This window comes from Eptesicus fuscus, chromosome 5 (genome assembly GCF_027574615.1).
Source record: "Eptesicus fuscus isolate TK198812 chromosome 5, DD_ASM_mEF_20220401, whole genome shotgun sequence".
NCBI classification, from domain to species: domain Eukaryota; kingdom Metazoa; phylum Chordata; class Mammalia; order Chiroptera; family Vespertilionidae; genus Eptesicus; species Eptesicus fuscus.
Window position 1 is genome coordinate 94,346,360 of NC_072477.1, and position 15,369 is coordinate 94,361,728.

Here is a 15,369-nt window from a genome sequence, read left to right on the forward strand (position 1 = left end):
TCCGGTTTTCCCAGATTATTCCTGATATGTTCTTGCACAACACAGGCTCACATCCTGGTGGACTGTGGTGACGACAACATGTGCGTTCCTGACTTGAAGCTGTCAGCCAGACCGTAAGTTTAAATAAATAAACTTGTACATTTATCTAATGGAATACAGGTGTTTACTTAAAGCTCTTCTGGAGAAAGTATACACTTTCAACTCCTACAAAAAATACACTGCGTGAAAGTCTTGAGCGTGGCTACACTTTGCGTTAGCCTGTGGTTTGGGTCAGTTCTTGGTCGTTGGTGTCAAGTGGCCACCCTAAGGTTTTGCACGAGCTGTTTCATCTTTCAGCAGAAGTGAAAGAAAAGGTTTTGTTCAAAGTAAATTCATCTATGGGGTGATTCAGGTTGTATTTACTTGTCTCAGTTCTGTGGGCAAAGAATTCAGAGACAGGCTGGTTCCATCAACACCTTAGCCAAAACTTTTTATGCAGCACCCCATGACTCAAAGGCATCCTCAAAATTGTCAACACAAAACCAACTTTAATTTGCTGGGGGGAAATGGAATGGCACTCTATGGAGTAAAGCAGAAGGTGTCACAAAATCCAATCAGAATCAGAGGACTTCCCAGTTGCCTGTAGTGGCGAGTCACCATCCCATAATTGTGTTGCATTATAATATGTAAAGAAATGAAATGAAGATATGAGCTATCTATGATGGGACAAAACAAATTCATGCTCCTTCACCCAACCCCCCACCCCCAGGACCTGTCTCACTGCCAATGTTTGGAATCCACTTGATATCTCTCAAGGAGACTTTCTCCAAACTTCACAAGTTAGCCAGGGTCAAAAGTGAAATAGGCATTTCCAGATGTTGGTTCCATTTGAAGTTTGGAGTGAATTAAATTTCTTCAAAATACTTCACAATCCTTAATCAGCTATTTGTGATCTTTTATCTGCTACTTTCTTCCCTCTCATTGTACATTTTGCATTACACGTCTCCCACTCAGAGTTTTTAAACTGCATCTCTCTCTTCCCCCCCACCCCCCCCCACCCCCGCCATGGCTCATCTTACTTCCTGCTGGGTGTTTCCAGGGATGTGCAGAAGCTGCTCATTCTGGCTTGTGAGCCAAGTGTTAAATTTTCTAGAATTTTTGCTGGCAAATTATTAAGTATGTCAGTAGCTTGACATTGACCATAGTGGGAGGATTCATACCACTGGAATCAGCAAATGTTGCAAATGGTGTGGGGTGTGCTTTTTGAGACCTGGTTGTTAACCATTGACCAGCACATCATTGGATGTTTTCCGGTCCTTCCCAGCCAGACCGGGTTCTCTTGATTCTTCTCAACTCGCCTACATGGCCATCCATCTTCTTTTTGCCTCAGTCTTGCACTTCCACATCTTTCGTCCTTTCCTCTCTGGTAAGTCCTTAACTAAAATACCCATGAATCCAGCGAGTATCTAATGATCCCTGTTAAACTGCATTTCTAGAGATAAGCATCAGGTCATCGTTGGAGATGAAAATCATGTTATGCTCATAATCAATGCAAGAAATGAAGGTGAAGGAGCCTATGAAGCAGAACTCTTGGTGATGATACCAGAAGAGGCAGATTATGTCGGGATTGAGCGCAGCAACAAGGTAATGCCTACTAATTATTTGAAGTAGTAAAGTGCTAGGTATATTTTGGAAGTCAAATCAATGTTGAGGAGAACCATCTTAGCTGAGCGTGTCTTTCTAAAAATAAGAAAACAAAATGGTACTTTACTTGTTAATCATGATTGCAGTCAGCCAGGAAGGGGGATGGTCTTTCTTGGCCACACATGCAAAGATTCATTGGCCAAAGTTTGAGAGCCGTAGCAAGGAAGAGAATACAATTGCTGAAAGAAGCAGCTTACCCATGGATGGATTTCTCAGCTAAATTCACAAGCTCACGCCTACCCTCACTGGCTGTTTTCAGGCCTTTGTTTTGAGTTCCTTTAAGTTTCCAGCAGGTCCCAGGAGGTCTGGTTCTCATTACAGCTTATGGAGGAAGGTCCAGCCAATCCCGACTGAGCACTGATAACAACCCAGACAGGCCCTGGGAAGGAAACACGGTCATTTTTCTTTCTTCATGGTCCACCTTTTCGGGACTGGGTCCAAGAAAAGCCACGTCTTCGTCATTTGCCAGTCCCGCAATGCCACTATTTATTAAACTGACGCGGATGCTTTTTATAGTCTTTCCTTCCTTGTCAGAACATGAATCTTCCCACTCAGAGTATCCAAAGGTTCTGTTGTGTTTATGGTCGCTTGGTCTAAGATACATTGTAGAATAATGGAGAGAGTCCCTCATTTTTAGAAATATGTGGACTCACAATGAAGGGCAGAGACCAAGGTGAATATTCTTTCATAGTCACCCCTCATTCAGAGCTAGGCACAGTGGGTGCTCCTTAGCAACTTGCTGGCGGATTTGTTCTTTTAAACTATAATTTATTAAATTCATGCGAGTTTCCAAATGCTGCCTATTCTGAGGAGTTTGAAGATGCTAATGCTTAAATAATTTAATGAAAAATAATTCCTCTAAAGAGAGCTTAACAAACTGTTGTGATATTGGTATTTTATAGGCATTGAAAAACATTGAGAATATAAAATTCTCTATTCACACCTCTAGTCTCATGTTTTATATTTTGGTTAAACTATCTTGCTAGTAAAAAATAAATCCAGGAGGGTAATAATCATGTATCTTTAACAGTCATAAAGTCATTATAAGTTTTTGAAAAGACATTCATAGAAAAATATTACCTACAAATACTTCCATGGAGATAATGCATAAACAAATCAAAAAATGGGCTCAAGTATGTCATTTTTCAATGTTCCAGGGCTCCACTCATTTTTATTCCAATTCCTTTCATGCCACTCCTCCTCTGACTACGTCAAACAGAGCAGCTATTCTAAAATGTTTTCCTTTTAGAAAAATATCCAGTTTACTGTTCACTTTGTTGAGAGGAAAACTTGGATAGCATTCATTTATCGCTTCTGTCTTTGGCTGTAAACATTACAAAAGACATTATCCATAATCTCTAATGAGTCCTTAACTGTTCTTCTTCCAGCTCCATCTTTGAATTTTACATTACTAAGCCACATTCTAATTTCTTCTTTGTTTTTAAGCAGTTTGAGATTTGTGTATTTTTTTATTTAAACTAAGTTCAAGTATTTTTAAAACAATTTTTTATCAGGAGGAAAAGTATTGGGATTATCTGATTGTAAGTTTTGCTATCTTTTGTTGAAAACACTGATCTTTTAAAAAATGTAGACAGTGGCCCGGCTGGTGTGGCTCAGTGGTTGAGCATCAACCCACGAAGTCAAGGTTTGATTCCAGTCAGGGCACATGCCTAGGTTGCAAGCTTGATCCCCAGTAGGGGGAGTGCAGGAGGCAGCCAATTGATGGTTCTCTCTCATCATTGATGTTTCTGTCTCTCTCTCTCCCTCTCCCTTCCTCTCTGAAATCAATAAAAACATATTTTTAAAATGTAGATGGTGATCATCTCTTTCTCTGGACACCTTAACTGAGCCAACCTTTATCCTTCCCTTTGGTGACCTTCTAAATTTTTCTAGAAATAAAGACCTATGTCAGTAGTTCCCAACGTGGGGCACATGCCCCACAGGGGGCAATTTGATTTTTAAGAGGGGAAACTTGAGAATGAGTTATTAACAGTGAATTTTTTGCATTTCTTATGGCTCTAGGGGCCTCATATACAGTATATAAATATACATTGTGACATATTTATGCATTTCAGTTTTTTTTTTATATGTTTTGAAACTTCATTTGCTATTTTTCATATCACTTCATATTATTATTTTAACAATTTCTTAGTGATTTCTTACTCAGTACTTCAACTGTCCTTTCGTTCTTTTTTCTCTTTCATGGGTGTCATGTTCTTTGGAAGCTTGTTTAGACCAAGATAATGGCCTTTTGGGTTTCCTCCATGTGTATAGTTCACTTTTTGAATAATAAGAATTATATGTCATGGGGGGGGGGGGCATTAGGATTTTAGAGATACTTAGGTGGGGCATGGCCAAAAAAAGGTTGGGAACCACTGACTTATGTGCTTTATCTTTTATTATTATTGCATTAGTAAATTATATGTAACATAAAATTTATTATTTGTAACTGTACAGTTCAGTGACATAAAGTGCATTTACACTGTTGTACAACCATCAGTACCATCCATCCATAGAAGAACTCTCATTTTGCAAAGCTGAAACTCTGTACCCATCAAACACTAACTCTGAATTCCCCCTCTCTCCAGGCCCTGTAACCACCATTCAACTTTCTATCTAGGAATTTGGCGATTCTAGGTTCCTCATGTACTCCCCTTCACTCCTCTGCCTCACAGTCAGCGTGTCCAGAACTAGAATTTTCATCTTCCACACTCACGTTCCTCCTCTTCCCCTCCATTTCCTATCTCCGAGAATGGCACCAGAATGCACCTCATTTCTGAAGCCTGAGTTGTTCTGAAATATCTCCAGTCCACAGCCTCTCTCTATCTAACTGCCACTGTCACTGCCTTCATGCAGACTGGAATAATTTTTTCCTGAGCATACTGTAACATCTCCTAATTCATGACCCCATCTCCCTGCCTCCTGCAAAGGAAGCCCTCTTTCTATGATGCAAATTGACCACGTCATTCTCTAGCTTAAAACCCTCACTAGCTCCCCATTGCTTTTAAGATAAAGTCCAGATCCTTGAGATGACTAACAAGGCCCTTAATTATATCACCTCTAAATTATATACTTCTTCAGCCACATCTTTCCTTTACCTCACACCCTAAATTCCAGCAGGACAGAATTTCTTTTCAGTTCCTGTGATAGCCCTGCATGCTCTCACCAGAGAGCTTGTCCCTGCAGTTCCTTCTCTCTGACACACTGACTACTTCCTCCTCCCCTTTATCCAGCTTACTTCTTTCTAGTCATTCTTTTTTTAAATTTAATTTAATTTTATTATTTAAGGTATTACAAATAGTAGTACATATATCTCCTTTTTTCCCCCCCCATGACCTCCCCCCGGCCTCCCCTACCACCACTCCCCATGCCCCGCACTTGCCCTCGTTCCCCGTCCCCAGTGTCTTGCATCTGTTGGTTGTGCTTATATGCATGCATACAAGTCCTTCGGTTGATCTCTTCACCCCACCCCCCCACCTCCGACCCTCCCCTACCTTAGGCCTCAGTTTACTAACGACTGAGACTGCTAAAATTTATTTTGCAATTGCTATGGGCTGGGCACTGCTCTAAGCTCCGCATATTTTATTTATTTATTTATTTATTTTTTATAATGCTTTAAGTTATAGCATGATTTTTCTCTGGTTCTAGAACTACCTTTAATATTTTTAGGTAAGTATTTATCAACCAATGTGGGTTATAATCAAATTATTATTATGATTATGAATATCCAAATTTTTCATTAGTGAAAATTTGTTCATATATATTCATCTAAATTTCTCCAATGTACTATAATTCTTAGTTAAAAGGCCAAATTTATTGTAGTTTTAATAAATCCCACATTATTACAATTCAAATGGGCTTAATATTATCAATTGTAATCTTAATGGGGAATAAAAAAGATAAAAATTATGAATGTGTGGCTTTTGAAATGAATATAGTATGCTATTGGTCTGGTGTGGAAATGGATCGAAATACATTTACTTAATCCTCATGACAGCTTTATAGAGAAATGGCAAGGCTCTCATCACCTCCATTGTATACTAGTAGATAAGGAGAAATTCAGTAACACGCAGAAAGTTACATAGCTATTCTGTAGCGGAGCCAAGATCGAAACCTCTGCTGTTAGGTGCAGGCCCCGTGCTTAATCACTGCTCCCTTTTCTGGTTGCTTAAATCTATGCGCATGTCCTCCTCTATCACTACCAATTTCTTCTACCATAAACTTAGCAAACTGTATTGTGTTTCCATTTCTTGTTGCAATTGCTTGTGATCACTTACTGCATTTGTAATAACTGGAAATTCAGTGAGGGTATGTGTCTATAAATAACAGTAAATATTTTCAGTGAATGAATAAATGCATGAATGATACCCTTAGAGCTATAAATGGATTAGAACAAGAGTGTTCCTGGAACAGCGGAGGAAAATAATCTAGAAATATCTAGAAAAACAATTATTGTTTCTCTCACTCAGAGGAAATAAAGGTTAAAAAAAGAAAGAGGGTGATGGTCTGTGGAGAGGAAATAACTTTGATTGATGTGGAAAAGCTATTTCTAGAAAGCTGGAAAAATGTATATATAACTTTTAACCTTTAGATAAGATAAAAATATTTACTATAGGAACTGAATCCTTGAATTATATTCAGGGGATGCATGGGCATTTTTTAAAGCTTTTGCTGTGTTTCTTTTTTGTTTTCAGGACTGAGTTAATCTCAACACAAAACATCTCTGTATGACTTGAGTTAGTTATGAATTCTTAAGGTTGAATAGATGCTAAAGGTATCTTTCAGGATAGAGACTATTACCAGCTTTTTAAAAATATGTTTTGATGAAGGGATTAAGGAAAAAAAAAAACCTCACAAATGACAGTATGGTGATTACCTGAGGGAAAGTGTGGTGGGGGAAGGAGAGGGTAAAGGGGGGATAAATGGTGATGAAAGGAGACTTGACTTGGGGTGGTAAACACACAGTACAATATACAGATGATGTATTATAGAATTGTATCCCTCAACTTTGTGTAATTTTATTATCCAATGTCACTCCAATAAATTCAATTAAAAAAAGAAAATATGTTTCTTACTTCTATCAGAAACTGACGTGTCATTCATTCATATTTAGAAAGAACACGTATTAAATGATGCCTCCAAATACGAGTGATTCACTCCTTTCTCATTGCTTGGGACAGACTTTCAATGGATGCTCTAGGAAGAGAATTACCAGGGTGATTAAGGAGGAGGACTTTATAGTTAGTTGTGTGTTTGTCTGTTTCATTGAAGGCTCTTCCTTAGCAAAGAGTGTGAGCTACTTTCACTGTTATCTCCCAACACCATCTCCCTTTCGCCAAACACTGTTCTAGGCACTGGGAATAAGACAGATACAAAGCCCCCTTCTTCCCGATGCTTATTTTCTCAAAGCATGTGACCTACCTACAGAATTCTTTATCTAGATATCTGGGATTTGTTTGGCTTTTCTTTGTTTTGGTTTTAAATCTTGTGGGGTTTTTTTTCTCAATAAAGTGGAAAAGATGGAATAGAGGGTAGTTTCTGAAACTTTTACTTGGAAATTCACATTACTTCTTTACATGAAATTTCAATACAGCTAAAAGATGGATAAACGGCCCTCATATTCAGAACACTCGTCCATGGACCTCTCAGGGGGCACAAATCCCCAAAAGGTTGCTCCTTTGTAAATGTCCTCATCTTGTAAGCTTATCTTTGGGAATGAGGATTATAGGCTTTTTGTGAGTTTTTTTTAAAGTTTAATTTTTATTTTCCAGTTATAGTTCACTTTCAATATTATTTTGTATTGGCTTCAGGTGTACAGTATAGTGGTTAGGTAATCATATACTTTACATAGTGTTCCCCCTCGATATTTCCAGTACCAAACCGGCACCATACTTAGTTACTGAAATATTATTGACTCTATTCCCTATGCTGTACTTTACATCCCCTTGACTATTTTGTAACTATCAATTTGTACTTCTTAATCCCTTCACCTCTTTATCACAGGTGATATATTAATAGCACTTACCAAGTTTGATGGAGTTATGGGTAAACACGTTGGTCGCTATCACCAATGGCAGAGCATGGCCATACGGACATTAGGTTTTGAAATATGGTAAGGGCTCAGGGTAGAGAACAAGGTGTGGATTTCTAGGCAGCTGGGAGTAACATGAGGACACAGGTGGAGCTGTGAGCAGACAGCACGAGTTCAAAGATAAACCTTTCCTTTCCCCTCTTCCCTGGTGTAACCTTGAGACCTTCTCCAACATAGTTCTAAGCATCTCTTCCAACCTGACATTCTGTACATTCTAATCAGAATAGGATGCATGGGGAAGAAGGGAGACAGGGAGCGCTGGGTCAACACAAAAGTGTTCTCTTTCCATCTTAAGTGTTTAAGATTGAACTAAGATTGATTGTGTAATCTCAAAATGGGACCATGATGTGTAGAAATTTGTGTTCAAAGCAGTTCTCCTGCAAATGGTCATTGAGTCCTATGATCATGTATACTGCCATTTCATTTTTGCAAGAATAAATTAGCTGTGTTGAATTATCTGTGATCTTCATGGCCCTAATTTAATATTAACAGTGAAAATAATTTCTAGAATATTTCTATAAATACTATAGGGAGCTTTTTTTTTTTTTGCAAGGAAACACAATAGTTGGGTTTACCAATCTAAAAACTTTCTAAAATTAAACTTCAATCTTGTTTCTCAAGTTTTTCTTCTGAGTTGGTCACAAATTAATTCTTGGGCACAGCTGCCCCCACAGGTGTTTGAAATCAAGAGGAGCTTCCCACCCCCAGCGTTGCTTTTGTGACAGGATGTAATTTATACTGCCCTTGAATCCACCCCGGTGTTCTCTCTGTTGTAGGGATTCCGACCACTGAGCTGTGAGTACAAGATGGAAAATGTAACCAGAATGGTGGTGTGCGACCTTGGGAATCCGATGGTGGCTGGAACAAATGTAAGAGAAAACCAGAAGCACTTACTGATATCTGTCTAATTGAATTTTAAAAGGAACTAATGGAAAGCTCCCCAATTAGCACTCAGCAATCTAGAACATAGCAATTAAAACAAATTAGGCAGGAAATTACCAGACCAGGGCAGTGGGATTTAGCATTATAACCAACACAGAGTGGATAATCTAAGGTTAAAAACACAAAAGGTTAATACTTTTGTGTGCTTTCTCTTTGGACATCACTCTTACACATCTTTTAGTCACAACAAGTCTATAAATACTATTTTTTGTTTACTACAGATTTTTTGTTGTCTTTTTTTTTGGATTTACTATAACTTTTTCTTGAATTAAAAAACAAATACAATATAATTATTTAAGAATAACAATTAAAAATTTTAGCAAAGGTGTTTAAATTTTTATTTCTAATATACCTCCCATATGAATATAATTCACAGTACTTTCATATTAAAATATTATAATAATTCAGCTTTTAAATCAGCTTTACTAGGTATTACTTGAATAACTAGTATCTTACTTGAAGAATAATATATTTTAGCTGAAGAATAATACAGAAAAATGTAGCAAGAAAAAGAAAGGGTTAATAATGATCTGTAACATGCTCATGAAATAATGAGTTGGTTTATTTCCTCTTCTCTTCCTCCTCCCCTGGCCCTCACCACTCCTCCTCCTCTTCTTCTTTCTTCTCTTCCTTCACCAGCTTCTTCTCCTTCTTTTTTTTTTTTTCCTTCTTTGTTTCCAGATTTAGGAACTTCCCATTCAGTATTACTTGTGGACAAAACATTTATTTTATACAATTACTGTTTACATGTACTCATAGGAACTTCTTGTAATAAATATCACAGTGGAAATAATTATTATTTGAAGTCATATATCAGAAAAATATTCTGAAATCTGCAAATACTACGTAATTAAATGTTACATAAACTAAACGTATACATTCCTCTATTTTAAATTAAATGTTTATGATGATCAATGGAATGGTTTGTTTGAAAAAAAAATTACAATTACATAGATTTGTATTAGGACAACTTCCAGAATTATATTCCAAAGAGACCTAATCTCTTGAGGTAAGCCTTTAAATAAGAGTTCTGTGGTCACTGCTGAATGCCATATCCTCTGGGACAATCAGGTGCATGTTTGCATTTTAAAGCTACTGAGAAGTACTGCAGTAAATAAACCACTCAGCCCAGAGTTTCACACATGTGTTTGAGCCTTTGAAACTTTCTATCAAGAAATACATATTCCCACCCTGGCTGGTGTGGCTCAGTTATTTGGAGAGTCGTCCTGTACACCAAAAGGTTGCAGACTCGATTCCCGGGCAGGGCACACACCCAGGTTTCGGGTTTGTTCCCAGTCAGGGTTCGTAAGGGAGGCAACCGATTTATGTTTCTCTTTCACATCACTGTTTCCTCTCTCCCTCTCCCCTCCTCTCTCTCTAAAATCAGTTAGAAAAACATAACGTCAGGTGAGGATTAAAAAAAAATTTTTTTAAGAAAACACAAAAAAAAGCAAATACCTATTCCCAATTTATACTTTAGGACTTTAGGATATTGTGCAAAAAAATATTTTTGCTTTTTCACATTATAATAAACACTGTATCATTGATACTGGGTAATTTTTAAAAAGGTACTAAGCTATATAGTCTAGTAAGCTCACTTCCTGGTTAAAAAAAAAGTAAATATTTAAATGAAAAATCAACTTTTATAAGCTAACATAATTGGATGACCCTCTGTGTTATAAACCCATTACTGGGTGGTTTTTCAATGCTGTCGCATTTAATTTTCACAACAACCAACTGCTTTATGAGTCAGGTACTTCTCCTATGTTATGGATGAGAAAACTGAGACTCAAGAGAAGTCAAATGAATTGCCCAAAGTCACACAGGTAATGAAGGACAGACCCAAGATTTGAACCAGGCCTGTCTGCAAAATTGTGATGAGTACTTGGGTGAAAACTAATGGGCAACAGATGAGATACTTAAACGAGGCCATGGAAGACAGAATGGAAATTTAAGCTGAGATATTAGAACATTTTTCTTTAGAATTCTTTTCTCTGGAAGCTAATAAATCCTTTTGCTAATTTTCAACCACAATCCAACCACCTAATTTGATATGAAGAGTTCTCCCTAAGGCCAAAGAGAAATGAATTGACGTGGTGGCAATGATGTTAGCATCTATAGATGACTGGGCACTAATTCCATTTTTCAGTATTAAAAGTATTAAATCTAGACCAGAGGTAATCTAAACTCATCAATAACTAAGAATAATCATGGAACAGAAACTGGCCACCAGTGACATTCAAAGTGGAAGGTAAAATGACAGTGTGGTCTTAACCACAAATGTGTTTATGTGAAACCATGTCAATCCATTTTATCAGCAAGTAATCTTTAGAAGTCAAGGAAGTAAATTTTTTCTATTCATTTATCTCTGAGGTCTATAGTGGAAGAAACCTAATAGCTTTCTTATCTCACTCTTTAATGCCCTTAAGCACATCCAATTTTATTGCATTCTGTTTTGTTATAAAACATTTTGATTTACTTACCTCATTTTGTACTTTAAAAAGAATACTCTCGTGGGCTGTAGTAAAATTCCAAAGGTAAAAGCAGTCCTAAATATTAAAAAACATCATAATAGTTTTCAAGCAACTTTATGTTTTAATTTAACAAACTATTCAAGGCAGTATTCAGAAGTGTTACTTCTGATTTATAAGTAGTAATGTCATTTTCATAGAATAGCTACAGTAATAGAAAATATTTACATACCAATGAGATTCATAAAAATTTGCAAAATCTTTTAAACAGGAAAACAAGAAAATAGTGGTTCAACAAAGACTTCTTAGAATCAATGCCCAGAGATCTGGTGTTAGATTCCACTTAAGAACACATGTATCTTTTACTGATATGAATTTGTCACACCTTTTATCTTCACCCGACACTGAATTGTTCTATAATGAAGACCAACATTAGGTAGACTTCATCACAATATAGTAAGATCCCCATCACTGGAAGTGTACAAACAATGGCACACTCTTTCTCATCATTCTTTTTTTATGAGAAACTAGAGGCCCAATGCACGAAATGTGTGCAAGAGTAGACCTTTGCAGTCCCGGCTTTGTCCGGAAAATCATCTGGACAGTCGTTCTGCTGTACAGCAGTTCGGTCAATTTGCACATTATGCTTTTTTTATTATTATAGATAACCAGTTTTATTGCCACTCCTTGTAGATGCCTGACTAAGCTAGAATCTGACAATATCAAGATGAAAGTATACAACCCCCATTCAATAAGAAACTCAAAATTAGCGATACGATAGGTTGAATGATAGGAGAGTAGCAAAGATAGAGGAAATAAAAAAAAAGATTTCTGCCTGATCCGGCCTATGGGATCAGAGGATGTATTGCAGGAGGCATCTCTTATCCTGAGTTTTGAAACGTGAGCAGGAGTTCTCCAAGTAGAGAAAGCAGGGAAAGGCATACAAGGTTTCCAAAGAAAGAAGAGCATGTGGCAAAGGCCCAGAGGTCTGACAGAAAATTGCACACTTGGAATATTAAAGGTATTCATCATGGTTGGGACATAAGGATGCATAGGCTTAATAATTAGACACACTTGGGTTTAAATCCCAACTGCCATTTATCAGCTGTGATGCCTCGGGCAAGGCACACTGAAGCCGGAGAATACCTATTTGCAGGCATGTTTGGAGCAATGCCATGATGTGATATAAACCACTAGTGGCTTTACACTAGGGCAGTGCCAGGCTTGTAGCACATTCAGTAAGGGCTAGAAAAATGGTGATTTATGATAAAAGTGACAATTTATTATTAGTTCATGTTATTACTGCGTCATATTAACCTGAATTTTTAATGGTTTGATTCTCATAGTGTAATGTAGTGTAGACAGATTCTGGAGTCAGCTTGAAGGGATTTCAATTCCAGCTCTGGAGTTTATTTGCTCTGCACCTGGAGCAAGTCACTTAATCTCTCTCCTCCTCAGATTGCTGCTTGATTGCAAAATGTCAACAATCACAGTCCCTACCTCACGGACTGGTTGCTGTGATTTCATGAAACAATGCATGTTAGGGTTAGTATAGTTCATGGGAGAGGCATTACTATCATTCTATGTCTTAGCTATTGTTTTTCCCTCATTTATATTATCACTGGACTTACTTTTCTCCAAGTTTAAAAATCTGTTTTCAAATTATAAAAATAATAAGAGGGTTTTAAAACTTTTGAAAATACAGATGGAAAAATAACCCACACATTTATAACTTTAACATAGCATAGTATATTGTTTGGTATATTTTCTTACAATACATCCTCACTCCTCTACAATAACTTTTCCATTGATAGACTTTTAAAACCATAGCTGAAACACATTATACCTACAACATTGTAATCTTTTTTATTTATTGATCATCATAATGTCATAAGCATTTTTCACATTGTTGCATAAGCTTCATAGCCATGATTTCAAAGACTACATAAATGTCCATCATAAAATAGAATCACAGTTTTCTAAATCACTCACCTCGTATATTTAGGTTGTTTTTAATTTGGCACACAACAAGGTGTCAGGAGAAGAGTTAGTATGGGGCTAAAATGAAGAGAGGAAACCAAAATGTGTAAGGACTGGCATTGTCTGGGCCCTACTGTCTCAATTGCATGGCTTCCTTTCAGCTCTCAGCCATCCAGGATAAAAGCTGAAAAAGGAACAGCAATACAGAGTGGTGTTTTGCAGGATAACTTTAAAATATTTTATGCTGTGTATAAGGTTCCTCCCATGTAATAACATAGTGTGTTGTATGGGTGTGTGTGTGTTTGTTTGTTTTTAAATTTAGTATTCACTGGGCCTCCGATTTGCAGTTCCACGTCTTGAGAAAACAAACGTGAGCATTAACTTCGATCTTCAAATCAGAAGGTTAGACCTTTAAATGCCTAACACTCAATATTAAAATGATACACAGTGAAATGAATGCTACTTGTCAAGCTCCTTCATCTTAAAAGTTCATCTGAAATTTGAACCCAGACTTTCACAGCCCATTTTTCCTTTGTTTATCTCAGTTCTTTCAATGTTTTTGGTTCTGAAAAAGAGATTGCATTCTGTAGTCCAAGTTATGAGAGTAAAATTTTGTCCTGGGCACCTTCCACCTCCCTTCACCTCCAGTTTTCCTCATTCTGATGCACATCCTTCTACCACTTCCACCCCCTCCACATCCCTACCATGCTCTCACATGGGGGTTAACTAATCCCTAAGAACAAAATTTCTGCAAAAAAGCATAGATTTTACATTAGAAATCTTGAAATCTTCTAACTTTTCAAGAATGAATGAGTCTCTCTCTGATGGTTCAATATGAGCACCAAGGCAAGATGCAGATAAGATCATACATAGGGTGGGGCAAAAATAGGTTTACAGTTGTGAGTACATGAAACACGGAGATTTTTCCTTGAATTATTATTTATGAATTCTTGTGCTGTATTATTTTCCATACAAACAATTATAAACCTACTCTCCCCCCCCCCCGCCCCCCGGTATTCGAAGGGCATAGCCTTCTCTTGAAACTCTGAGCTGAGTCATACATAGCTTCCCCCTTTTTCTAAGACTAATCCTGCTCAGGAATTCAAGTGTGACTGTATCCTTTCACCATCTATTCTGTTTGCTTCTTCATGGCCGAAAATATTTCATGAGTAGGAAGACCCGTAGAGAGCAGTGTTCATGAGGGCCAGGAGTCCCAACTGTGGATTGCAACCCATTATCCAGCAATGGAATCCATTTATTGACTATAGACTCGTATTAAAAGAAAAGGCAATTGATGAAATATAATACATCAGAGTCCTATTCACAAAACATCCCTTTCAGATAAATATAAATATATAGTGAGATATCCTGGGAGATGTGTGTGTGTGTATATATATATATATATATATATATATATATATATATACACACACATACATACACACATAATGTGATCTGCAATTTTAAAAGTTTGAAAGACACTGATGTGGACAGCACATACAGGCCTTTCATAGTTATTTATAACTTGCCCAGCACATTCTAATATGAACATCAGTATCTACAATTTCATTCTCAAATACTAGTGTGCATCATGGATAATCTCTAAATGTACCTTCTGTCCTGCAAGAGGGTGTCATTGAAGTGTGAGGATTTTTAGAAAAATTATTTTGCACAATGGATTATTTTTAATAGCTACTTAATTAGAAGTGTAAGATTAAAAAAAAAAGATATAAACTCTATAAGTATATAGGCAATTTCAAAAATCTGCAACCTATGTCACAGACCATATTCCCCAAGTTTTGTTCTACATTTCCAGGGAGAAGGGTTTTTGATATCCTTTTCTGACCTTAATTGGGTCTTTTAAATTTTAACTTAAATATTTTCTGCTGAATCTTAATTTTTTAATTTTTTTAATCCAAATTAGTGATGGGATATAGGTAGAATGAATTATTCTTCATTGTACCAAAAGCTTATTGAATCACTTTTTTAAAAAACCTATATAAATATATATTTCCCAAGAGGCTTAGCTATTCATAAGTATTTTCACTTGGGTAATTGGTTAATATTTGTAAGATTTCAGGGAAAAAACAACAACAAGGAAAGGGTGCTCCATAGTGGAGGACACCGTCACTCCAGGCAGCAGGCCAGTGTCCAGTTCTCACCATCATTGTCTGTGGCATTGATCCTGTGGTGGCATGTAGC

At 37.0% G+C, this 15,369-nt stretch overlaps 1 protein-coding gene across 1 annotated transcript in view; it reads left to right on the plus strand.

The window, feature by feature from the left end:
* Positions 1-15,369, plus strand: part of ITGA8 (integrin subunit alpha 8) — a 204,212-nt gene that overhangs the window by 137,641 nt on the left and 51,202 nt on the right. The window contains exons 19-22 of the mRNA XM_008150418.3: positions 46-113; positions 1,476-1,623; positions 8,551-8,643; positions 13,490-13,569. Coding sequence (XP_008148640.2) covers positions 46-113; positions 1,476-1,623; positions 8,551-8,643; positions 13,490-13,569 — 389 coding nt within the window. The remainder of the gene's footprint in view (positions 1-45; positions 114-1,475; positions 1,624-8,550; positions 8,644-13,489; positions 13,570-15,369) is intronic.